Source organism: Procambarus clarkii, chromosome 37, assembly GCF_040958095.1.
Source record: "Procambarus clarkii isolate CNS0578487 chromosome 37, FALCON_Pclarkii_2.0, whole genome shotgun sequence".
NCBI classification, from domain to species: Eukaryota; Metazoa; Arthropoda; class Malacostraca; order Decapoda; family Cambaridae; genus Procambarus; species Procambarus clarkii.
This window is the reverse complement of record NC_091186.1, coordinates 5,323,977-5,350,585: the sequence shown is the minus strand read 5'-3', so window position 1 is coordinate 5,350,585 and position 26,609 is coordinate 5,323,977. Positions and strand designations below refer to the sequence as shown.

The window sequence follows — 26,609 nt, the reverse complement described above, 5'->3', positions numbered from 1 at the left end:
AGGTGGCCCCAAGCCCCAAGGGAAGTACTTACAGGGCACCTAGGGAAGGGAACCCTAGGCACATGCAGCCCGAGTACTGGAGACTCACTCCCGGCTCACGCACCACATAGAAGACAGACACCACACTCTAGGTACAGTGCTGAAACAACCACTGGAGCCGGAGCACACAACCGGTGCCTATAGCATCAGCCGAAGAACAGATGGGTGGATAGCCGGGGTGGGAGGTCTGGGGCTCCCCCTTCCCCCTCCCGGGGAGGGGGGAGCTGCGCAGACAGCGGCCGGTGATATGTGACGTCATACTAGTTTGCTTGTTTTCTGTTGAGGAGTTCTATCCACTAGTTCGGCTTTAGGTAACAATTTTAACCAGAATAGGAGTTTGTTTTGGAATGCTTACCTTTCTGGATGCTTGACCTGGTCGATGGCAGACATAGAATGCTTCCAACCACACAGGGGTTTCTATAGGCCATTGCTCCCCTTGCCTCTCTGAGGGGGCCCGGTTCTGGCCGTGGTCCCCGGTAGGCCCTAGAACTCCATACACATGACTGATACCAAAGTCTGACATTAGCATATCAGCCTAGTAAAGCTTCGGGGAGCCGACAGGGCTCCCCCCAGAAAAGCTCCCATTAAGGTGTGCAAAGTAACTGTGACTGTGGTCCAGGTAAACCTGGACCACATTCAATGCCTCATGCCACTCAAGCGAGCGGGTATAAAAGAAGGTGTCCCAAGCATCCAGCGAAAACACAGGGCAGTCCACTAGCCATGATGACTCCGGACCCTCATAATGAACCCAGTATGGAGACGAAGACCCAAACCTGAAGGAAGAAGGATCCATTATAGAGGCATAATCCGGGTCATGCAGGAGGTAAGTTGCAATGGCTGTGCGCACCTCAGCTGTAGAGACGCAGGAAGCCGAAAACCTCCAGAAGGATGGAACTGAAGGACCTGCAGGGACACAGAACCGAACCCGGAGAGAAGCTGAGCCCAAATCCAAGTCATACGCAGAGGTGGGAAAGGAAAACCCCACTCCTTGTAACAGCAAGCTCCGCTCGGAGGGTCGGAAAACCCAGACAGAGTTCAACAGGGGCCCAAGGCCTCCAAGTTAGCCCCTCCCCAACCCCAGGAACGTCCACATCAGGACCCGTGGGTGAGTCATTCTCCAAAGCCCCGGCCTCACAATAAAAAGCCAGGGCAGCCGGAATAGCAGGAAGAGGATGGGCCCACTGGTCAAAACCTGGAGCTACGGCTGAAGGAACAGGCTCGAATGCCTCTGCAGCCACCCCGGAAGGGGCAAACTCACTGAAACTGGCAGTCTCAGAAACCTCTAAACCTTGCCCCGAACCCGGAAGCCCTCACATGCATAGGAGATGGAAGCAAGGGGAAGGGGGAAGAGGAGGGACTGAATAAACCACACCAGAGGAAGAACGAGGGGGTGCATACGGAACCAAGGTGGAAGTGACCAACACCCACAAGTTCAGGTCCCTATAAACAAAACCGGGCAGCCTCGGGGCATCTGGGGAAGCAACCAACCTAGCGTGCTGCAACAAAATAAACCTATCCTGCAACCCCCGAGCTGCCTGCACCTGAATAATATCATCAGATTGGGTGAACTGAGTCACGTACAAGCAACAAAGCACACAGGACTGCAGATTGAATGTGTCACTGACCCCACAGGCAGCATGATGGAGGCAAAAACAATGAGTGTCACCCTGAGACAAGGGGACAGAGCAGCCCTCAAACTCGCAAAAATGAGAGGAAATTCAGGGGTCACATCCATAGGACCCCGAGCACCCCCGCGGGGTTTCCCAGGGCCCCCTAGACTCGGTATGCTAAGGGTTATTCCAGACAGGGTACTGCTAACTGGCACCCAAGCTACCAAACAACACTGCTAAAGCTGAACCCTCGAGACGTGTCCACTCTTGAGGGGTGAAGCAGGGGGGTACAACCAAACACAATCAACCCTAATATAAAGGGGAAGGAACACCAAGGCAGACCCCTCACCAGGCAAAAAGAAAAGGAAAAGAAAAACCTCGCAAGAGGACAGTGTACCCAGAGAGAACAGAGCCGGCTGCTGTTATAGGTGAAAACTAGCTATGCAATACCCTGCGCCCCTACCAGTGCAATAACTACCACTTACCCCCAAGGCAAACTAGGGAGGAAATCCCCCAAAACACTCGGGGCAGTCAATCGCCAATGACTTGTGGAAGGGAACCCCAAGCCCCAAGGACGGTACTTACAGGGCACTCAGGGAAGGTGACCCTAAGCACATGCAGCCGAGTATCTGTGAATATTACTCCCAGCTCGCACACCACTATAAAAGCACTACTGAACGGAAGACAGCACAACAAAAGTCCAAAGCTGGAGCCACAACGACCAAGCCTTATCCCATTAGCCGAAGAACTGAGGTGTAGATCGCCGGCGCAGAGGTCTGGGGCTTCCTCTGCCCCCTCCCAGGAAGGGGGGAAACTGTGCAGACATATGGCATGGCTCTTGTGACGTCATGCTCATTTGCTCATTTTCAATTGGGGGAGTTCTGTCCACTTGTTTTGTCATTTTCGTTAGTTTCACCAGAATAATGATTTGTTTTGAGGCTCTTACCTTTCTGGGTGCCTGTCCTGGTCGATGGCAGATACAGAATGCTTCAAAATCACATGTGCATTTCTATGGGCCATTGCTCCTCGTGCCTCTCTGAGGGGGCCAGGTTCTGGCCATGGTCCCCGGTAGGCCTAGAACTCCACCCACATCGACTGATGCCAAAAGTTAAGACTATTCCTATCAGCCTGGATAGCCCTGGGAAGCTGCAAGAGCTCCAGGGAGCCATAGGGGCACCCCCCCCCCCCAGAAAAAACTCTAGGCAGTCAAATGATCTTTTGACTTCAAAGAAAAGAAAGTGGTTATTCAACTGTACAAGTTTCTAGTGTGCTGCCATTTTGACTACTGTATCTAAGCATGAAAACCTCATTTTCAGAAAAACACATCTCCTATGGGGAAAGTTCAATCACACAACAAATATTATCCCAGAACAAGGTACATATAGGGTGGTGGAAAAGAACGCTTAAGAGCCTACTTCTGTTATTATGTGGGTTCTGTGCTTTATCAACCAATAAGGATAACAGTTTCAATTATGTAAAGTCATTAGTCAATGCTATTGATCTCCAACATGATGTTTCGTGTGTCTTACTAAACTTAATTTACATGCAGCCTTTTAGACATGCTCAAATAGTATGGTTTCTCTCCTGTATGAGTCCTCATGTACGATATTAGACTTTATTTTTATGAAAATCTTTTACACATACACTGAACTGATTTTCTCTCGTGTATGAATTTTCATGTGCCTCGTTAGATGTGGTTTATGTGAAAAGTCTTTAAGACATTCTGAACAGTGATATGGTCTCTCTCCTGTATGAATCCTCATGTGTGCTATTAAATTTGATTTATGTGAAAAAATTTTCAGACACACTGTACAGTGATATGGTTTCTCTCCTGTATGAATCTTCATGTGTGATATTAGATAAGGCCTGTGTGAAAAATCTTTTAGACATTCTGAACATTGATATGGTTTCTCTCCTGTATGAATCTTCATGTGTGATAACAAATATGATTTAGTTGTAAATTTTTTTAGACATTCTGAACAGTGATATGGCTTTTCTCCTGTATGAATCCTCATGTGTGATATTAGAACTGATTTATGTGAAAAGTCTTTTAGACATACTGTACAGTGATGTGGTTTCTCTCCAGAATGAATCCTCATATGCGATCTTAAATTTGATTTATTTGAAAAGTATTTTAGGCATTCTGAACAGTGATATGGTTTATCTCCTGTATGAATCCTCATGTGTGACATTAGATTTGATTTATCTGAAAAATATTTTAGACATTCTGAGCAGTGATATGGTTTCTCTTTTGTATGAATCCTCATGTGCCTTACTAGATCTGATTTGTTTGTAAAGCCTTTTAAACATTCTGAACAGTGACATGGTTTATCTCCTGTATGAATCCTCATGTGCCTTATTAGTACTGATTTGCATGAAAAGTTTTTTAGACACACTGAACAATGATATGGTTTCTCTCCTATATGAATCGACATGTGTAATATTAGACCTGATTTATGTGAAAAGTCTTTTAGACATTCTGCACACTGATGTGGTTTCTCTCCTGTATGAATCCTCATGTGTGATATTAGATTAGCTTTTTGTGAAAAATCTTTTAGACATTCTGAACATTGATATGGTTTTTCTCCTGTATGAATCCTCATGTGTAATATTAGATTAGATTTTTGTGAAAAATCTTTTAGACAATCTGAACATTGATATGGTTTCTCTCCTGTATGAATCCTCATGTGCTTTTTTAGAATTGATTTATCTGAAAAGTTTTTTAGACACATTGTACAGTGATATGGTTTCTCTCCTGTATGAATCCTCATGTGTGATATTAGATTTGATTTGTTGGAAAAGTATTTCAGACATTCTGAACAGTGATATGGTTTTTCTCCTGTATGAATCCTCATGTGTGATATTAGATTTGATTTATGGTTAAAGTCTTTTAGACATTCTGAACAGTGATATGGTTTCTCTCCTGTATGAATCCTCATGTGTGATATTAGATTTGATTTATGTGAAAAGTCTTTTAAACACATTGTACAGTGATATGGCTTGTCTCCTGAATGGGCACTCATATTTATCTTTAGATATTTCTGAAAGTAATTTTTAAGACAATGAATATTTAATATTGATTTTTCTCTAATTTTTTTATGCTATTATATGAAATGTTTTCATAAAATATTTTAGAACATTTAACACTGATGAGGTTTTTATTTGAAGAAATATGTGTACAGTTTACTTGACTGTATAGATCTTCATAGTTATTTGATCCACAAAACGTAAGTACTAACTCAATACATTATATTAGATTAGTGAAGTCTTGTATATAATTATTATTATTCTTGTGAATATATCCTTGTATGTTTTATAAATCACGCAGAAAAATATTATTAACATATATGTGTGATATGGTTTTTAAAATGGTGTGGAGTTTTTGTGTATTACTGAAGCAAATATTGTTAAAAGATGCCAAAACTTGAGGGATGTATAAATAATGCATGTTACTACATAGTAGTCAGTAGGGAGCAGCCATGCAATTGTGTTACCTTTGTTGTCAACACATAGCCCAGAATATCAAACAAAAACTGAAAAAATCCAATTCTCTTTGGAAGAAATATAAAGCAATTGAATTTTCAAGACACAAGATAATTTTGAAAATAGGTAAACCATTGTTATTATTGATTCATAAATAGTAAAATATTGTACTTATTATATTAAAAAATATGCTAGACTTAAAATATTCAATACAGTATTTTAAGTGAATCATGTGTAAAAGTCGCCAGCAGGAAAATTAGTGTGTAGAACTTTAAAAACAGTCAAACAAGTCCTGAGGCATGTTTTTCAAGACTTTACCATGTGCTATTGAATCATTTCTAAAGAAGAGCATATATATATTTTTTACTTCATTGAAGGATGTCTTATAATAAATATAACCACTGAACTGAGGAATGCCTTATTATAAATATAACCACAGCACTGAGGGATGTCTTATAATAAATATAACCACAGCACTGAGGGATGTCTAATAATAAATATAACCACAGCACTGAGGGATGTCTTATTATAAATATAACCACAGCACTGAGGGATGTCTTATAATAAATATAACCACAGCACTGAGGAATGTCTTATTATAAATATAACCACAGCACTGAGGGATGTCTTATAATAAATATAACCACAGCACTGAGGGATGTCTTATTATAAATATAACCACAGCACTGAGGAATGTCTTATAATAAATATAACCACAGCACTGAGGAATGTCTTATTATAAATATAACCACAGCACTGAGGGATGTCTTATAATAAATATAACCACAGCACTGAGGGATGTCTTATAATAAATATAACCACAGCACTGAGGAATGTCTTATAATAAATATAACCACAGCACTGAGGGATGTCTTATAATAAATATAACCACAACACTGAGGGATGACTTACTATAAATATACCACAGGACTGAGGGATGTCTTATTATAAATGTAACCACAGCACTGAGGGATGTCTTATAATAAATATAACCACAGCATTGAGGGATGACTTACTATATATATATACCACAGTACTGAGGGATGCCTTATTATATATATAACCACAGCACTGAGGGATGTCTTATAATAAATATAACCACAGTACTGAGGGATGTCTTATTATAAATATAACCACAGTACTGAGGGATGTCTTATAATAAATATAACCACAGTACTGAGGGATGTCTTATTATAAATGTAACCACAGCACTGAGGGATGCCTTATTATAAATGTAACCACAGCACTGAGGGATGTCTTATTATAAATGTAACCACAGCACTGAGGGATGTCTTATTATAAATGTAACCACAGCACTGAGGGATGTCTTATTATAAATGTAACCACAGCACTGAGGGATGTCTTATTATAAATGTAACCACAGCACAAGGGTAAAGCACAATGGACCCATATGTGGTTTGTCATTTGTGTAAATGTTTGTGTGATCTTTACAAGAATGTAACTGTCCAATGTAGCATGTACATGCTGTTCTTTTTTAATCCTCTATTCCTTCAAGTAAATAAATAAATAAATAAGTTCTGAGCAATTAGAACACTAATAAGCTAACTTGCCTATCCAAGATAAAATCATATTTACTATACAATACACACACACACACATTATATATATATATTTTTTAAATGCTCTCTCAACACTCATATAGGATACAAGATGTGTGATGTTTTGCAATGGAAAATATATGCAGTATATTAAACTATTTATACAGTATAGTAAACTGCATGAAATATTGTCACTATCATGCACAGTGCTTCAGATGAAAGGGTGCTTTCTGCAATGGGTGATCATGACAATATTTGAAGGAGTTGAGTAAACATCCATCCACACACTGTTGAGGATATGTATGTAACAGTAAGGATGTTGAAAAAGGCTCAATACAAAGACTTATCCTAATACATGTAGTATTTCTGACATTAATGAGTTTCATGACACTACTGAAGTCAACCACCATGTGTGTAGTTTATTTCACATTGTTGAGTTTCATGGCACTGCTGATGACAACCACCATCTGTGTAGATTATTTTACACTGATGAGTTTCATGACACTGGTCACACTATCATGTATACAGTATTTCTGACACATGAGCTCTAATGCCACTTGGTGATGGCACTGTAGGTGTTATTGTTCTGGTGACAGTAGGAGCTGCAAAAGATAAGATTGAGAAATCATCAGGTCTTTAAGTAACTAAATACAGAATCTTAATCAAGATTTCTTATATGGGACAAATTACATATTTTAGGTATTCCAATCCTGCAGAGTTTCTTCTGCAATGAATCCAAGTTACAATATGTATCTTGTCAAAACAGGTGGTAAACAAAATTTCCGTGCATTCAGTTTTACTGTAGTGACACAATTACTAGAAAAGTTTGGCAAAGCAATTCCTGGCATACAGAGGCCCATTCTGAACCCAGTATTGCACCATGCTCCCACACCCAGGCTTGCTTTCATGGATGCCTTTGTCACACACAATGTAAGGTATTTACCACCAACTGGAAAGCGTGCAGTAAGCCAGTGTGTGTGCATTGTATGTAAGATCCACAACAAAGAGGGAACAGAAATGTAAATTGGTGATGATTTGGTGCACAGCGTGTCAGGTCCCTCTGTACTATGTCAAATGTTTTGACGAGTATCACAGTCTTGATGACTTCTAAATGTCCAAGACTGGTGCAAAAGACATGTAAATACAGAATAAGTGAGTGTAAATAGTGAAAACAATTCATAATAAAGTGTATATTTACTGAAGAATAAGATAATTTTGTGCAAATACTTGTGACACTAATATGTGGAAACAATATCAATTTACAACAGGTGTATTATAATAAAACATCAAATGAGAACATATTGAGACACACCACTAAAAAAAATGGTTGTAAAATACGCCATAGATACTGTAACTAATAGAGCGAAAATAAATTCGCGACAACTCGGGCTCCTTCTCCGCCGCACCTGACTCAGCCCGGGCGCACCACGCTCCAATGAAGATGATCTGTGATGTCATCGGCCAACTTCTCAGCTCATTTACGTCATTGGTAACTATAATTAATTTTTGTTTTTATTTTTTTCCGTGCTCAGGGAACAAAAATAAAGACATTAATTTTTTCTTAATTCAAAAAAAAAAATTGGGGGAATTTTCTTTTTTTGTTGCGCCTGTGGGTGTTAAGGGCAAAATGGCTCTTAGCGGCCTAAGGGTTAAACTGTGCAACACTTAACCATTGTGCTGCGCCAAGTTTATTGCGAAATTCCCCCATGTGCGCACGAAATTAAGTGTTCCCTAAAAATTATATTTTTTCTCCGTAAAATGATAAATACCCTTCCCTGAACATGTCTATGTAAAAATAAATACCAAATTCCATATACTTTGGCTGTGGGGATGTAGACAAGGTGCGCTGTGATGTCACCAGGGCAGGTCGCCCGTGCGTGACACGCCCAGACACGGTCGCGTGGGCCATTCAAGCACCGGGTATTGCCACAAATATATTTTCAATTATTTGTTCTACATATTTCCAATGCGGTTTTATTTGTTTTTTATCGTATATGATGCATATTTGTATCCTTTACAATATGTATACAGTAAAACATTCATAATGTTCTATGAAACTGTGATACATGTGTCAGTAATTTGTCCACAATAAAGGTTTACTGTCGCAATATTACTTGTTAAAAATTCACTAAAATTTTAATATGTACAGTTTCACACACTATTTACACAGTAACACACTATTACACACTCAGTACTTCGGAAGTGAATAATAATCAATGAAGTAGTCCATGGTACACAGCACGACTTTGCTCTCGTTGCACCAGGTACAGATAGATTTTCGCTTCCTGTTTTTTCCGTTCTGTGTGCTTGGAAATATCGCACTCACGTACACCCTTGGCATTAGTACCTGTAGGTGATATGTAGCCAAGCTTGTAAAACTTAAGGTAGTCTTGAAAAGATTACAGGAAAAGATCAGTTTGTAATGTAGTCATGAAAGGATCGCTTTGTAAGGTCCCACACAGGAAGTAAGTAATTATCAAAAGAAGGCACCAAACCGGGAAGGCTATGTAGCACCATCAAATGTGCAGAATAATCAGAGAGCACTAAATATCACCAAGGATGCCAATACGAGAACAAAAACGCATAAAGCAAACGATATCAAAAGTATCCGAGTCGCCAAGAATTCTGTTGAGGGACAGGCGACCGCGAGGGGCGGTCGGAAAGCAAGACACACGCTCGTCCTGGAAGTCAGGACATTCAAGAAGGACATGCACGACCGTAAGAGGGACAATGCAATTAGGACAATAAGGAGCAGGGCGGCGCTCCATCAAGTGACCATGGGTTAAGCAAGTATGGCCAATACGCAACCTCACCAGAGCTGTTTCCCATTGCCGGTTACGGTGGTAGAAGGACGGCAACGAGGAAACACAACATTTAAGAGTACGTAGTTTGTTATCAGTAACAGACGACCAAGAAGCCTGCCAACGGGTAAGGATGGAGGAATGGATAACCGGGTAAAAGTCGGAATATGGAATACCTTTACGAGAGATGGGACAAGAGCGGACAGCTTCCTTGGCGGCAGCATCCGCACGCTCATTTAAAGACACACCAATATGGCTGGGAACCCAACAAAACTCAACCGACTTAAATTTATTGTGAACATGAAACAGCCAATGCTGGATCTCAACAACTACTGGATGAACCGGATTAAAGGACCCAAGAGCCATGAGGGCACTACGAGAGTCAACAACAACTACAATGGAAGACTGACAACGTGAAAGCAGGAGACGAAGAGCATAGAGAATAGCATAAAGCTTTGCTGTAAAGATGCTAGTCTCCGGAGGTAAGCGACACATATAAGTGCGATCAGGAAAAACAACAGAGTAGCCAACACCGTCCGCAGATTTAGACCCATCAGTGAAGACAGAAACGGAGTGGGAGTGAGAAGAAAAGTGCTCAAGGAAAAGGCGTTTTAGAACCGTAGGAGGGGTAAAAGCTTTAGTTATGCGGGACAAGGATGTACAAAACTGCGGAAGGGGGATTCTCCACAGGGGCAAAGAAGGAACAACACAAGGAGAAACATTACAAAACACGAATGGAAAGAGAATCCTGTAAGCGAAATATCAGGACAGAAAGAGGAAGGTGGTGAAGAGGAACAGGAACCGCAGGAGGGGTAAAAGTTAAAGCACGACAAAGGCGAGAGGAAGGATGTTGTAAGGACCGCACAAGATAGCGAAGACAGAAGCAATCACGGCGGTCCTGGAGAGACAGGAAGCCAGTGTCAACATACGAGCTAAAGACGGGAGTCGAACGAAAGGCCCCAGAACTGAGGCGCAACCCAGTATGGTGCAAAGCATCAAGACAGCGAAGAGTAGAAGAAGAAGCAGACGAGTAAGCAGGGGCAACTATAATCGAGCTTAGACAGGACGAGAGAGGAATGTAAAGCAAGGAGTGCGCACCTATCCGCTCTCCAAGAAGTATGGGACAATAGCCGAAGGAGGGGAAGGGCCTTAGAGCACTCAACACGGAGGTAAGAGATATGGGGAGACCAAGACAAACTAGCGTAGAGGAATAACCCCAAAAGCTTTGCGGAATCTTTGTACTCAAGGGGATGACCATAAAGTGACAAAGAGGGACGAAGAACGACCCGTTTCCGAGTAAAAGATATGGAACAAGTCTTAGAAGTAGAGAACTTGAAGCCATGATCGGTGGCCCAAGACGACACGGCATCAATCGCAAGTTGAAGCCGGCGCTGAAGGAGAGGCGAATCATCACCCTGACAACAAAGGGTAAGATCATCGACATAGAGAGCGGAGAAGACACCTGAAGGAAGAGAGGAAAAAAGACCATTGAGGGCAACCAGAAAAAGAGTAGTGCTCAGAACACTACCCTGGGGAACACCTTCGTATTGCTGAAAGGAGGCAGAGAGAGCGGTACCAAGGCGCACCCGAAAGGAACGACGAGAGAGGAAGCTGCAGAGAAAGAGAGGGAGATGACCACGAAGGCCAAAAGAATGAAGCTGGAATAGAATATGATATCGCCAAGTGGTGTCGTAAGCCTTTTCCAGGTAAAAAAGGACGGCAACAACGGAGGTCCTCGCAGCAAAAGCAGTACGAATATAGACCTCCATGTTCACCAGGACATCTGTCGTGCTGCAGCACTTGTGGAAACCAAATTGAGAAGGGGAGAGGTGGTGATGGTGTTCCAGGAACCACATCAGACGAATGTTAACCATACGTTCAGAGAGTTTGCAGACACAACTTGTGAAGGCAATAGGGCGAAAGTCCTTAGGGGAAGTTCCCAGAGACCCTGGTTTGCGAACAGGGAGGACAATGGCATCGAGCCAGTCCTCAGGGACTGACGACGACTCCCAGATCCGATTATACAGACTCAGTAAATACTGAGACGTGCACGGAGGGAGATGGCGAAGCATCTCATAATGAATACCATGGGAGCCCGCCGCCGCAGAACTGCAGAGGGCCAGGGCAGAATGAAGTTCAGAGAGAGGGATGGGATAGTTATAGGGAAGTCGAAGACGAGTGCAGAAATCTAAAGGACGAGACTCAAGGACAGGTTTACGAAGAAGGAAAGATTGGGGAAGACGAAGACCAGAGCTAACAGAAGAAAAGTGGAAACCCAGTTCGGAAGCGACCTGCAACGGGTCCGCCACAAGAGTACCACGGAGGTGAAGGACCGGTGAAACATCGGGAACGAACTTACCCGCTATTTTACGGATACGCTTCCAGATCTGTGGCAGGAGAGTTTTGGACGTAATTGTGGAGACATAAGATGCCCAACATTCACGTTTAGCCATACGGATGGCCCTACGGGCCACCGCACTCGCTCTCCGAAAGAAAAGAATTGGCCGTCTACCGACAACGGTGCCTCTTCCAGGCTGAACGCTTAAAGCGGACAGACTGAGCACAGTCTGCATTCCACCAGGGAACACACTTCCGCGGACCCCGAGAGGAAGAGCGAGGAATAGAGTGGAGGGCAGCGTCGAAGACAGTGTTATGAAAAAGGAGAGCGTGAGGAAGAGGCAGAAGGGAGAGGTCAGAGAGAGCAGCACTGAGGGTAATTAGGTTCCAGTCCGCTTTAGCAAACTGCCACCTAGGGAAGGAGAGGGAAGGACGAAAAGAGAAAAAGGAAATAAGGATGGGGAAATGGTCACTGCCATGGAGGTCATCAAGAACCTACCACGTGAAATCTAAGTAAAGAGAAGAAGAGCAAAGAGAAAGATCAAGACAGGAAAGGATGCGAGTTTGAGAGTCCAAATGAGTGGGCTCACCAGAATTCAGAAGAGACAGGGAAGAGGAGAGGATAAACGGCTCAAGAAGGCGACCCCGGGTATTTGTCAGAACATCACCCCAAAGAGAATGACGACAATTGAAATCACCCAGTAGGAGCACAGGCTCCGGCATGGAGTTCAGGTGTTTCAGATCAGGAAGAGAAAGCGGGACACTCGGGGGAAGATAAATGGAACAAACTGTGTACCAATTCCCCACAAAGATACGAGCAGCAGAACAATGGAGAGATGAAGGAAAAAGTAAGGGGACAAAGGGAACATCAGAGCGAATCAAGAGAGCAGAAGAGTTAGGAGCCCCAGCAACAGCTGGGGGGGGGGGTGGGAGGGAGAAAAAGGAATAACCACGAAAACGACCAGGACGAGCACCAAGCATCGGCTCCTGGATACAGACACAAAGGGGCGAAAACCGCGAAATCAGAAGTTGGAGTTCGAGGAAAGTGGCGTAATAACCTCGAACGTTCCATTGAAGAATAGACATTGATGAGAAGAGAAAGGACAACAACAGAGAACAAGGAAGAAACAAAGGTGAAAGAGCAACATAGCACGTTAAAAAATATCAGGGTCGGGATCAGGGTCAGCAAAGTCAGGGTTAGGGGGCATGGGTAAACTGAGCAAAGAAGGAGGGAAGGAAGCGGGAGAACAGACCAGAGGTGGGCGGGTGGGGTCCGGAGGAGGAGGAAGAGGAGAAGACAACTGAGAGGAGCAGTCAAGGACAGCAGCAGGAAGAGGGGGAGTAGAAAGAGGGGAGCACACCTCAGCAAGCGCAGCAACCGAGAGGGAAGCGGGAGCCAAAGAAACCTCCATAGTAGGAACAGGGGGCGCAACCACCGAAATGGGAGGGGAAGGAGCGATAGAGGAAGAAGGAGGGGCCGAGGAAGAAAGTGAAACCTTCTTACCCGCTAGGGAGGAGGAAGGAGAGGAGCCAGGCTTACGCTTCTGACTTACACGTAGTCAGAAGCCTGCAGGAGCCAGGCGTACGCGCTGAGACAGGTGTCCCAGCAACTACATACTGGGCAACGGATTCTAGCGTCTCAACAGGAGCAGCTGAACGAGAGCACACACGATGGCTGTTTGGAGAGAGCGATGGACATCAGCCCGCACCGACAGGCGGTGGGGAGAGTCAAGAGACGGAGGGGAAGGATGGGAAGGAGGAACGGAGGGAGACGAGGAAGAAAACACAGGAGACAAGACAGATCAGGTAGAAAGAAAGGGAACCCCAGACAGAGGACCAGGAGGTGAATCTTTCGGGACAGAATTCAAAGGAACAGAGGAGGGGGCAGTGGGTGTATCAGGGTCCAAGGCCCGGAAACGGTTGTGAGTCTGAGGAAGGTGGGAAGGACGAGGAGAGAAAGAGCGCAACACGCGAGCATCAGAGATATTAGCATAAGGCGGGAGCCGGCGAACCTGGCGCCTCGCCTCAGGAAAAGATAAACGCTCCCGGTGCTTCAAGTTGAGGACGGCTGCCTCAAGCTTGTATTGGACACATGCACGGGAGAAGGTAGGATGGGCCTCACCGCAGTTGAGGCAACGAGCCTGGGGAGAAGTGCACTCCGACTCAGAGTGACCTTCGCCACCACACAAAGGACAGAGAGAGACAGTCCCAGAGCAGCGGAGGGCACCATGCCCAAACCTCCAGCACTTGTTGCAGAGCCTAGGAGAAGGAATGTACTCCTGGACAGAGCACCTGGCACCAGCAAGAATGACAGAGGGTGGAAGGGTTTGACCATCAAAGGTAATCTTCACAACCCGGAGGGGTTGACGGTGACTACCACGAGGGCGACGAGTAAACGTGTCCACCTGGAGAATAGAATGGCCCTGGGCAGCAAGGATATGTCGAATATCGTCGTGGCAGTCTCGCAGATCCCAAACACCGGTCGCAACATGGGGCGGGAGAAGAATAGTGCCAACACTGGCATTCAACTGAGTGTTCTTTGAGACCCGAACAGGAGTCTCGCCAAGGCAGGATAAGGCAGCCAAGTGGGAAGCTGCATCCTGAGAAGGAGCAGCAACGACACGTGTACCGAGACGAGTGGGGTTGAAGGTAACAGAGGCATCCATGGAATCAACGAGATGTCGATGGAGGGAGAAATCGTCAGGTGTAGAATCAAGAGGGAGGAGATCAAAATATTTGGCCCACAAAGCGGGACCAAACAAGGCTTGATAGGTATCAGAACAGGAAAGGAATCGAGCGAAGGCGGCTGTTACGAGGACGGCGTTGAGAACCCCCAGAGAGAGAGGGGTTAAAAGGCGCAGTAGTTACAACTAGAGAAGGAGCCGCGCCAGGGGACGAGGTAGTCACCACTGGGGGCTTGGGGCTCGACCCAACCACAGAGGAAGGAGGGGAGCCGAGGGGAGGAGTCAGAGAGGCCAAAGGAGGAGCAAGGTCGGGCCCAATGCAGCAGAGGCTACAGAGCCCGGTCTTCCAACACGGACCGACTCGGGGGCTTGGTTGCCCACCCCATGAGCCTGAGAAGTGTTACGGTGCCCTCTCCTATTTCTTTCGTTTGCCGGCTTAAAGAGTCATATCAGCTCTCCCTACTGATTCTCTGAGGTTCAGGGAGTCTAATGATATATGTGGCGACGAAACTGGCTGCCAGTTAAAGGAAGGAAGTTACATTATAAGTTGTAAATAAGGAGAAATTGGCGCCCTGATATAAAATGAAAAGAGTATCCCCAACGGCAGATATGACCTTTTGGAAGGGACACTAGCCGATCGCGGATTGGCCGACTTAGGTCGCGGGCGACCAATCAGGGCCCGCCATGACGTCACCGAGTGCCCCGGGCGGCGCCAACGTCAGAGTTGATCCGACCTTGGAAGCGACAGGACACGCCTCGGTCTGCCCTCAAGGATTAGAGGCTCTACAAGCCTTATTCAGTGGATTGAACTAGCCATCGCAGCCCACCATAAGTTATTGGAGACCCTGTGCTTCTGGGAAGCAAAAAGGAACCAAGTTCATTGAGCAGAGAAGTGCCAAACTTGGAAAATAGTCGAGGTCTGGAAGGTGCGGCGGGCAGGCCTAGCTGTGACTGGGCCACGTCCACTGAGGGTTTTGGAGGGACGACACCGTGCCTAGGACAAGGAGCAACGCCTTGTGGAAGGGGCGAGTGTGGAAAATAGTGATTAGCTCAGCGCCCATCGATGAACCAGGATTGGGGCAGCTGAATCTCAGGGATTGGAACGGCGACGACGCGAAGGCTCCACGACACCTGAGGACCTGTGGGACGTTCCTGGATCGTCGAGGATCGACTCAGGAAGCGTGGGAACCTCACACCATCGAGGGACAGGCGTCGTGAGCCAGGAATGTAAGGTAGATCATTTTCCCTCCCATTACCCCTTGTATGAGTAGGCTAGTTAGGCCACAATATTTACTTATGTATGTGGCAGCAGGACTTTATACTTTAATAGTAGAATAGGCTGCAAGGCAGCTTGTGTCCAGGACTGTCAGAGGGGACAGTGTGTATGGATGGCAGGACAGTGAAGGAGAGGCGCCGACGTGGTGAAGAGGCCCTCCTGTGAGAGTGTGGGACTCCTGTCTTTCTGCCCAGTTGAAGGAGTGTTGGAAGTCGTGGAAGAAGAGGCTGACGATCTCCAGACTTATTATCCATATTTCCATATTTAAGTATTACTTGTGATTGTGTGTGTGTGTTCATGTAATTTGCATCAGTAAATTCACACATTTTATCACTGTGTTTAAGTGTGCCTCCATTTATGATATTTCTCTATGAGCATACACGAAGGTTATCATAGTACCACCTAGGGAACAGTACGTTCTCTATAGCAGTTCTTATTGCCTGGAGAGTGGTAAAGACAGCACAGACTTACATAAAAGTGTACCCTTAGCCATCCGATCAGTATCGGTGCCTGAATGGTGGCAACTATTAACGTAGTGGCTAGAGAGAGGTAAAGCCACACAGACCTTCCTGGGAGAGTACCCTGGGCCAACAGTCTAGTAGCAGATCTATGTGAGTAGCAATCTTCTGGCTACAAACAATATATAATACACCCACTGAACTGCATTGCTGGGGTGCAGATATAATAACCCAGCTGGCGACCTTGTTAAGAAGAAGATAGAGAAGACAGGCGGGAAAGGAGTTCCTGCAACCTTTTTGTCTGGCAGGCAAGACTCAGGGAGGTTATTATTATAAGGTAAGCCTGAGTCTTCCTTCACTCCTCCACGGGTCTAGGCCGGAACTGTTAACAGCAGTTTCCCCGTGTTTGACTGAAGGGCTTCCAGGGTGAATCAGTGGCACCCCCCCCCCTTTTGTGGTGGAAGCAAAGACCTGCGGAGGTGGGCATTGTTGGTCCTCTCCTGTGTGACCAAGGAGACTCCGGTAAATCCCGGGAGTCGGAGGGGCTGAGTATTCGGCCTTTTCAGCCCCTAGCAGCTGAGTGCTAGCAGAGTCTCGTCTGAGTGCTAGCAGAGGAACGTGCGGCTGAGCTGCAGCGAGAGGAACGTGCGGCTGAGCTGCAGCGAGAGGAGCGAGAAGCTCGGCTGCAGCGGGAAGAAGGAGAGAGACAACTGCGACTGGAGGAGATAAAGGCAAAGAAAGAAGTCGAATTGCGTCGCGTTGAACGTGGTCTGCCCTCACTACCTGCACGGCGAGATGACCTCAAGGTAAGGGAACGTGACTTACCTACGTTCGAACCACAAGAAGCTGAGGCGTTCTTCGAACACTTTGAACGGATAGCAACTCTGAAGGAGTGGCTGGAAGATGATTGGGCTGCTCTGGTCCAGAGCAGGTTGACTGGTGAGGCCCGGGAAGCCTACAACATGCTGGACCTAGAGGAGTGTACTAGTTACGACGCGATTAAGAATGCGGTGCTCCACTCATTCCGGCTGACTCCGGAAATGTTCCGGAAGCAGTTCAGAAAGTGTACAAGAGCGTCGGGGAAGTCTTACGCCGAGACCGCCAGGGATATGGAACGGAAATTCCTACGATGGTTGAAGGCGGAGGAAGCGGAGTCGGCGGATGATATCAAACGACTGATAGTGATGGAGAAGTTTATGTCGGTGCTCCATCCTGAGTTGCGAGTAAGGGTGAGAGAAGCAGGTATTAAGGACCTGAAGGCTGCAGCAGACCGAGCTGACATGCTGGAGGAGGCACTACATCTCAGGAGGGAGGGGCCACCCAGACACTCGCCTTACCCCAGGTCGGGAGGGAACTTTAGGGGTTCAGGAGGGGCGAGGACGGGTGGGGACTCTCCCAAGAGTAGTGTGCCCGATGAAGTAACGCGGTTCAAGAGCTCAAGGGACGCGGGGTGGAAGCCCCAAGCTATGAGCAGTGGACCTAGCTCGGGAGCAGGTGCGGCAGTCCCGGATACGACGACGGGGAGTCCAATGAGGGCCCATGGAACGTCTGCAAGTAGTACTGCCAGGGGGGACTAGCGAGTGGTCGCCCAGGGGAGGTGGCCGATGCTACAACTGTGGTGTGAGAGGACATTATGCCCGCGAGTGTGAGGAGCACCAAAGGAATATGGGACTAATGTTGGAAGAGGAGAGAGTGTTTGTTCACACCCCATATTATAGTGGACCCAACGTGAATGGTTGGGAAATGAAGTTGGGTGAACATCCCTTCGTTTTCGAGGCCAACATGAAGTTTGAAAAGTCAGACCCAGTGGAGGTTGCCGTTCTTCGAGATACGGGTGCTGACATAAGTATGGTGACCAGGAGTATTCTCCCCAAGGAATTTAATGATTCACCTGTGGGAGTGGTGAGGATACGCAGTGTGGGGGAGGAATACAGGTTGCCACTTCACGAAGTACAGCTGATTGCCGACTGCGAAGTCGAGAAAGCTATAGTAGCTGTAGCCCCTAAGTTACCCCTAGAGCATGTACAGATGGTGCTGGGTAATGACCTCGGAGGAGGCAGGATACAACCCGATTGGGCCAGGAGTGCCTATGTTGCAAGCAGCGGTACAACCCTGCCGGGTGAGGTATCGGTCGTTCCAGATGGTAGTGAGGAAGCCGACTTCGCCAGGGGAAACGTCACCAGAGACGACGACAACGAGGGCGAGAGTGCAAAGAGGTCGTCGGAGGTTGTGGAAAACCCCGACGGGGACCTCCGACTAAGCCTGATGATGCGTGTGGAGGAGTGGCGAGGAGCAGCTGTACAAACGCCTGGGGCGGTGAAGAGGCTGCAGACCGCACTCCCTCCACACAGGAACGTGAATAAAGTAAGCTCAGTGGATGAGCGAACGGCAGTGAGGGGCAGAGTGGAGGAGCCACGACGCAGTGCACCCTATGCAAGCCAGATGAATAGTGGGAGGTGCAAGATGAACCACCGTGGTGAGGTGAGCCACAGGGAGGTGGATGAGCCCAACCACGAACCGAAGAAGACGTCTGCAGGGAAGAGAATCTCATGGAGGGGTGAAGATGTTCGTCGGGAACGAAGGAGCGAATGGTATAGGAAAGGCAATACGAAGAAAGCAGGGAATAGGTACACCCAGGGTAGGCACCAGCCTAACCAGAGGGGCATTGGGCCATCGCAAAAGCCTAGTGTAGGAGAGGGGAAGCCGCTGGATGGAGTACAGGTGACAAGTGCCACTGTGGGGAGACAACGCACCTATGGGAGAAGAGGAACAGAGAAGAGAGAAGATTGGCGAAGAGATCATGAGAGGAAACATGGAGTACCTGTCGGACGCAGTGGAAGTGCAAGACTATCTCGGAGTGCACGACGCGGTGGAGGCGCTGCATGCACTGAATCTTACAGTGGTAATGAGCCGTGGGAGTACACTCGTAGCCACGGAGAGAGGATTTCTTGTAGGTGTTCAGGGAACACCCATCACGCCCGTTCCTATGCGAGGTGGAGATATAATGAAGCAAGTGACTGGCAAGGTGGTACGAGCCACGTCACCAACTGGAGGAGTGACACTTCAGGAACGGAGGGAGCAAGAGTATAGGTTGCCCTCTTGAGTGCTGCTCTTCCGATATGACTCTTATTTTAAGGGGAGGGGTATGTTACGGTGCCCTCTCCTATTTTTTTCGTTTGCCGGCTTAAAGAGTCACATCAGCTCTCCCTACTGATTCTCTGAGGTTCAGGGAGTCTAATGATATATGTGGCGACCAAACTGGCTGCCAGTTAAAGGAAGGAAGTTACATTATAAGTTGTAAATAAGGAGAAATTGGCGCCCTGATATAAAATGAAAGAGTATCCCCTACTGGCAGATATGACCTTTTGGAAGGGACACTAGCCGATCGCAGATTGGCCGACTTAGGTCGCGGGCGACCAATCAGGGCCCGCCATGACGTCACCGAGTGCCCCGGGCGGCGCCAACGTCAGAGTTGATCCGACCTTGGAAGCGACAGGACGCGCCTCGGTCTGCTCTCAAGGATTAGAGGCTCTACAAGCCTTATTCAGTGGATTGAACTAGCCATCGCAGCCCACCATAAGTTATTGGAGACCCTGTGCTTCTGGGAAGCAAAAAGGAACCAAGTTCATTGAGCAGAGAAGTGCCAAACTTGGAAAATAGTCGGCGACGATGCTGGGCGGCGCCGCTGGACGTTGAGGTCTGGAAGGTGCGGCGGGCAGGCCTAGCTGTGACTGGGTCATGTCCACTGAGGGTTTTGGAGGGACGACACCGTGCCTAGGACAAGGAGCAACGCCTTGTGGAAGGGGCGAGTGTGGGAAAATAGTGATTAGCTCAGCGCCCATCGATGAACCAGGATTGGGGCAGCTGAATCTCAGGGATTGGAACGGCGACGACGCGAAGGCTCCACGACACATGAGGACCTGTGGGACGTTCCTGGATCGTCGAGGATCGACTCAGGAAGCGTGGGAACCTCACACCATCGAGGGATAGGCGTCGTGAGCCAGGAATGTAAGGTAGATCATTTTCCCCTCCCATTACCCCTTGTATGAGTAGGCTAGTTAGGCCACAATATTTACTTATGTATGTGGCAGCAGGACTTTAATACTTTAATAGTAGAATAGGCTGCAAGGCAGCTTGTATCCAGGACTGTCAGAGGGGACAGTGTGTATGGATGGCAGGACAGTGAAGGAGAGGCGCCGACGTGGTGAAGAAGCCCTCCTGTGAGAGTGTGGGACTCCTGTCTTTCTGCCCAGTTGAAGGAGTGTTGGAGGTCGTGGAAGAAGAGGCTGACGATCTCCAGACTTATTATCCATATTTCCATATTCATGTATTACTTGTGATTGTGTGTGTGTGTGTTCATGTAATTTGCATCAGTAAATTCACACATTTTATCACTGTGTTTAAGTGTGCCTCCATTTATGATATTTCTCTATGAGCATACACGAAGGTTATCATAGTACCACCTAGGGAACAGCACGTTCTCTATAGCAGTTCTTATTGCCTGGAGAGTGGTAAAGACAGCACAGACTTACATAAAAGTGTACCCTTAGCCATCCGATCAGTATCGGTGCCTGAATGGTGGCAACTATTAACGTAGTGGCTAGAGAGAGGTAAAGCCACACAGACCTTCCTGGGAGAGTACCCTGGGCCAACAGTCTAGTAGCAGATCTATGGGAGTAGCAATCTTCTGGCTACAAACAATATATAATACACCCACTGAACTGCATTGCTGGGGTGCAGATATAATAACCCAGCTGGCGACCTTGTTAAGAAGAAGATAGAGAAGACAGGCGAGAAAGGAGTTCCTGCAACCTTTTTGTCTGGCAGGCAAGACTCAGGGAGGTTATTATTATAAGGTAAGCCTGAGTCTTCCTTCACTCCTCCACGGGTCTAGGCCAGAACTGTTAACAGCAGTTTCCCCGTGTTTGACTGAAGGGCTTCCAGGGTGAATCAGTGGCACCCCCCCCCCTTTTGTGGTGGAAGCAAAGACCTGCGGAGGTGGGCATTGTTGGTCCTCTCCTGTGTGACCAAGGAGACTCCGGTAAATCCCGGGAGTCAGAGGGGCTGAGTATTCGGCCTTTTGAGCCCCTAGCAGCTGAGTGCTAGCAGAGCCCCGGCCCACCCACCTCCACGTGACAGAAGGTAAAGGAGAAACAGTTGAAACAGGATTTATCATCTCTACGAAAAAGAAACATTCATTCACGAATGTGCCCCCACACCCACCATGAGCCACAATTAGAGGCAGGACACCAAACAAGAAGGTATCTTCGATCATGCCGGGGCCTCCCAGGGGCGCGTCGTGAGTATACGCCCCACAAACGCCACCTTAAGAACCGACAGTCCGTCGAGATCGGGTTCAGTGACGAAAGAGGGATTGACAATAAAAGGTTCCCCTCGCTCTCAACGTCGGGTACTACAGTTCTACAGGTGCAAGAGTAAGCCTCCTCAAGCACCCGGGCGTCAAAATAGAAGAAGTCCAAAGGAATAACCAAAACAAGCAAGATGTCGGCAGGAAACGGCAAGCAGATAGGAGAAGAGGGGGGAGAAAAACGAAACAGAAGGAAAAGGAAAAGTTGCTCAGCACAATTGGAGAGGACGGCAGCAGGAGCACAAGGCTACAAAAAGACAGAGGACTGTCCCAAGGAGTATTACACTCCGGCAGGCGCCCACTAAGCCCCCCCTCATGGCATCAACGAGCTGAGCGGGGAGGGGGGCCACACAGGAAGAGATTCAGCCAGCCCCAAAGAGTGTACGTCAGTCAAGAAGAGATTCAGCTATTCTTGAAAATATCTATGGAAAACACCACCATGGAAGCCGCTAACACTGTTCATGTATGCTTCTTGTATCAGATGCATCATCACTGAATGCAGAAAAGGATTCATCTATGTATCATCTAAATAAATTGGAGATAACATAGGTGGGCAAGGGTGGCGCTCAGAGCTACAACTGGATACGCTTACTGTATCGTCCTCATAGGTGCTGTATCACTTGCAACCAACCCTTGTGTTAGGTCCTTATTGCGTCTAGCTTCAACAATATTATGACCCTTATGTTCTTCAAACAATAAGGTTTGAATTTCACCGACAGAGCGCGATCTTTCAACACCGCGTCGGACAGGTGTTTGATAGCCAGAGCGCGTGTGGCGCTCTGGCTATCAAACACCTAAAAGCGGTTTGATAAAAGCGATAGGTGTTTATCAAACACCTATCAAAGCGGTTTCATAGCCAGAGCGCGTGAACAGCCATGGCTGTTCACTCAGTACTAACCCAGCCAGCAGCCCTAGGGCATTCTGGGAATTTTTTCCAGGATGGCTGCCTCTCACTGGAGGTCCTAAGAGTCCATTTGGTACACAACCAACCTTGTACACATTTAGAATGGGCACAAAAAAATAAAAAAAAGTTTTCTCGATTGGCGCAGTTTCCCACTGACCGAGAATACTCGGTTGGCGCAGTTAAGTGGTTAATATGACACTTTGAGTACTGTAACTGACGCGAAAGTGCGCACCGCTTCATATTGCGTTGTGGAGTGCCGCGCAAGATTTAAATGGCCCGCGGCTACACGGGGTTCACATCAGCTTCCTCACGATTCTTGTAAACAGATGTTATTAAAAAAAATAAATAAAATAGGGGCAACATTCTTGGGTGTGAAAGCCTCAGTACTGAGTGCGTGTACCAAGGCTGGTGCACACAGCATGAGCTCACAGAGCTGCTGTTCAACTTGTGAACAGCAGTGCAGACAGCTAGGGGAAGAACTCATGGCGACCCTATCTACTTGCTTATACATGTGCCCATCAGGACTCAAGAAGGGTGCTTCTTTAGTACTGGCTTCGAGCAACTTCCTCTGTATGCTCTCTGGTATGTTTAGAGGGGTGCAAGCCGGATCATGATACTCTGTCCATTGTCATCCTGATTGTTTCGTTCACAGGCACGTTGGTGAACAGCGACTCCACATCCAGAGAGGCTCTTATTCCTGTGTCCCGTGCTCCCCACAGTAATTCAACGAATTCCTTTGGAAACTTCAGGCTAAAAGCACAAGGCACATAAGGAGTCAGCAGGCAGTTGAGTCGCTTAGCCAGTCTGTATGTAGGTGTGGGTATCTGACTGATGATTGGCTGAAGTGGGTTTCCAGGCTTGTGGGTCTTGACATTCCCATATGCATAACCAGGGTTGTATTCCCAGATAACCTTTGGCAGGTGGAGTCCGGATTTCTTGGTGTTCACAATTTTCAATCATTCTGATTACCTTCGTTTTTAATTCAATTGTAGTGTCCCTCATTATCCTTTGGAATTTATTTTGGTCGGAGAGGATGAGGTTCATTATTGCCAGATATTCGTCATTTTTAAGAATAATGCATATTGGCAGCTTGTCACCTGTCCTGACGACTATCTCCTTATTCTCATGAAGGCTCTTAGCTGCCGCTTTGAGCTTGGGGGACAGTATGGTGCTTCTATGGTTACCTCAAATCTTTCCTCCTTCTGCAATAAGTTCTGCTTGCAAGGTATCTTTAGTGGTAACCTTTTTTTGCATCTTGAGGTCGAATATGTCGTCCAATAGGATCTCCAACTCCACTTTCCGGGCCTCTCTGGGTCGAGGAATTGCCATGGGTGGCGAAAGTCAACACTAGAAATTAACAGCCAATTAACACATAATTACATTCTACCCACTTCAAGACCCCGAACCAACATAGAAGCAAGAAGAGAAAATACGCAGTGTACCCATTGACTCGAGTTCTGACTATGTAAAATTATCTTTACCCAATTATTACCCATTGGTTTGTGTTGTATCATCTCACTCAAAAACATTTATGTCATATTACCTCGCCTCACCCAAAACAAATATAAGCATGAAACGGAGTACATAACGTTTAGTCTTTGAAAGTGTGAGAAGTCTCTTGTGAAACGCTTCTAGGCGTCAGACCATAAATAAATATGTGAAAATGAACATTGGAGAGTTAATTTTTCAATTATCCTCGACAGTGAAGAAAAATGTAAAAAATATTAAGAAGATTCGTGTTAAAATCATCAATCTTACCCTTTTGGTTATATTCAATTACATATGTTTACAAGAAAGACTGCTACCAAAATACTGTATACTAATATTAAAACAATAAACAAATAATTTTGCAGTTATTACACTATATATACAGTTTATATATAAGTATCTGCATGTTTTGTTCAACATAACGGACCACTAAGTTGGTATGCTAGTCAAACAGCAGCAAGGAGTGGCCGGCACACCAGCCAGCCAACCCCTGGCCTCCACTCCCTCCCTCACCTCACCATGACTTGCCGACATTCTCCTCCCACCATACTGTTTTTGCTTTTAATCACTATATACAGATGTTATATATATATATATATATATATATATATATATATCTACATGTTTTGTTCATCATAACTGTTCATCTAAACTGGTATAGTGCCCACATAGCATAGTGGCCACCCTTACACAGCATGACAAGTCAGGAAGATGATGCCACCTCCCTCACCAAAATGACTTCTCCCAACACTCTTTTTGCTGTTATTACTCTATATATATATACACGTTATATATAAGTATCTACATTTGTGTTCACCATAGCGAACCACTAAGCTTGTATGATGACGGCAGACAGTAACAGGTGGCCACACACAATTGACCCTCCCTCCCTCCCTCCCTCCCTCCCACAATACTGTTTTTGCTATAATTCACTATATACAGACGTTATATATAAGTATCTACATGTTTTGTTCACCATAACTGTACACCTAAGCTTGTATGGTGAGTAAAGGCACAAAGACGTAGGACCTCACACAGTCAGCTGATGGCTGCCGCCCTCAAGGCCAGACACACTAATATTTCTCCTCCAACAATACTGTGTGGTGTTTTTACGCTATATACACACATTATATATAAATATCTACCTGTTTTATTCACCATACTTGTACAAATAAACTGGTATGGTGCCCAAAGACCATCGTGGTAACCAGTAAACAACACCGTCTTCTGCACGGTGGCGTCGTGCAGACGACACCACCGCCCTCACCAAAATGGCGGCTCCAAACCTTCTCTTGCTGTTTATACCCTCTATACACACGTTATATATAAGTATCTACATTTGTGTTCACCATAGCGAACCACTAAGCTGGTATGCTGAGTGCAGTCAATAAAAGGTGGCCACACACAGTCAGAAGACATCGCCACCACCCTCCCTCCCACAGCATTACTCCTCCCTCCATGGCGCACAGCGCTAAATATCACCACAATCTTGCCATTATCAGAACCCTGGTCAGTTTTATCACAGTCAGGGGTCTTCTGTAATAATATCATCGCTACATAATAGCATGAACAAGTATATTTTGGCATTTTTAGGCGATGCTGTGGTCACAAGCTGAACAGCAGTGCTGTTAGCTCATGCTGCGTGCGTCATGCTTGGTTGCTCACTCAATACTGAGGCCAATAACACCTGGGAGTTTGGCCCACGATTTTTTTTTTAAATGGCGTCTGTTTACAAGAGCCCTGATGAAGGTGTGGTGAACCCTGTGTATCCGCCGGCCGTTTAAATCTTGCGTAGTACTCCAACACATCATATGACGTGATGCGCAGTTGACTGGAACAACGTCCAACACGTCATATGACGTGATGTGCACTTTAAGGGTTAAGGTTTGTAGGATTAAGTACTACAGACGTTAAGTGTAGCATGTTTGGGCAGATGTTCCTTTGTTTATAACATTTTAAATAGTAAGAAGGGGACCTGCTGGCTGACCATGGCAACAGATGGAGGTTCGCGCAGCGTTTCTCCCTTGAACTTTTCCGATCCCTTTCAGGGTTTTCAGGACCTGTTGTCCCTTGGCACGCATCCGGTCACGACATTCTCCCGGTCTTGGAGGGGGATTGAGGGTGTTTTTTCTGGACAGTAAACATCATAGTAAGGCTAATAGATTAGAGGCGAAACGTTGCCTGAGTCCTGTGGTGCCCTGTGACCCTCCAGCAACCTCTGTCTCCACACCCTCCACTCCTTCCCGGTCAGACGAGTTCTCCTGGCCTACGTACATTCATCATCGCCTTTGATGCCGATACGCCCGCTGATCAGAGTGTTTTTGGAAATAGTAGGGCACGCAGTTTTTTCTATCAAGCCGTTCTCGAGTTCTTTAGGAGCAAGGTGCACGATTTCAGGCCGAATAAACGCAGGAACTTGATTGCCGTGGACCACGCTTCCTCCGTGGACTTGGTACTTTCGGACATTACTGATATATGCAGTTACTAGGTCCATTGTTATACGCCTGTGGGTGACCGCTTGGTACGATATGTGGTCCGGCATGTTGTTGACATTAATGCAGACGACATCAAGGCACAACTGCAGGATGCTGAAATTCCGATC

The 26,609-nt window shown here is 46.4% G+C and overlaps 1 protein-coding gene across 7 annotated transcripts in view; it reads right to left on the bottom strand.

Annotated features, from left to right (window-relative positions):
- Positions 1-2,685: 2,685 nt before the first annotated feature.
- LOC138371995 (zinc finger protein 271-like) overlaps positions 2,686-26,609 on the bottom strand; it is a 213,731-nt gene continuing 189,807 nt past the window's right edge. For all 7 annotated transcript variants that reach the window (XM_069337025.1, XM_069337024.1, XM_069337027.1 and 4 more), the window contains one exon: positions 2,686-7,293. In XM_069337025.1, the coding sequence (XP_069193126.1) occupies positions 3,284-4,672 (1,389 nt within the window). In that variant the 5' untranslated portion in view covers positions 4,673-7,293 and the 3' untranslated portion in view covers positions 2,686-3,283. The remainder of the gene's footprint in view (positions 7,294-26,609) is intronic.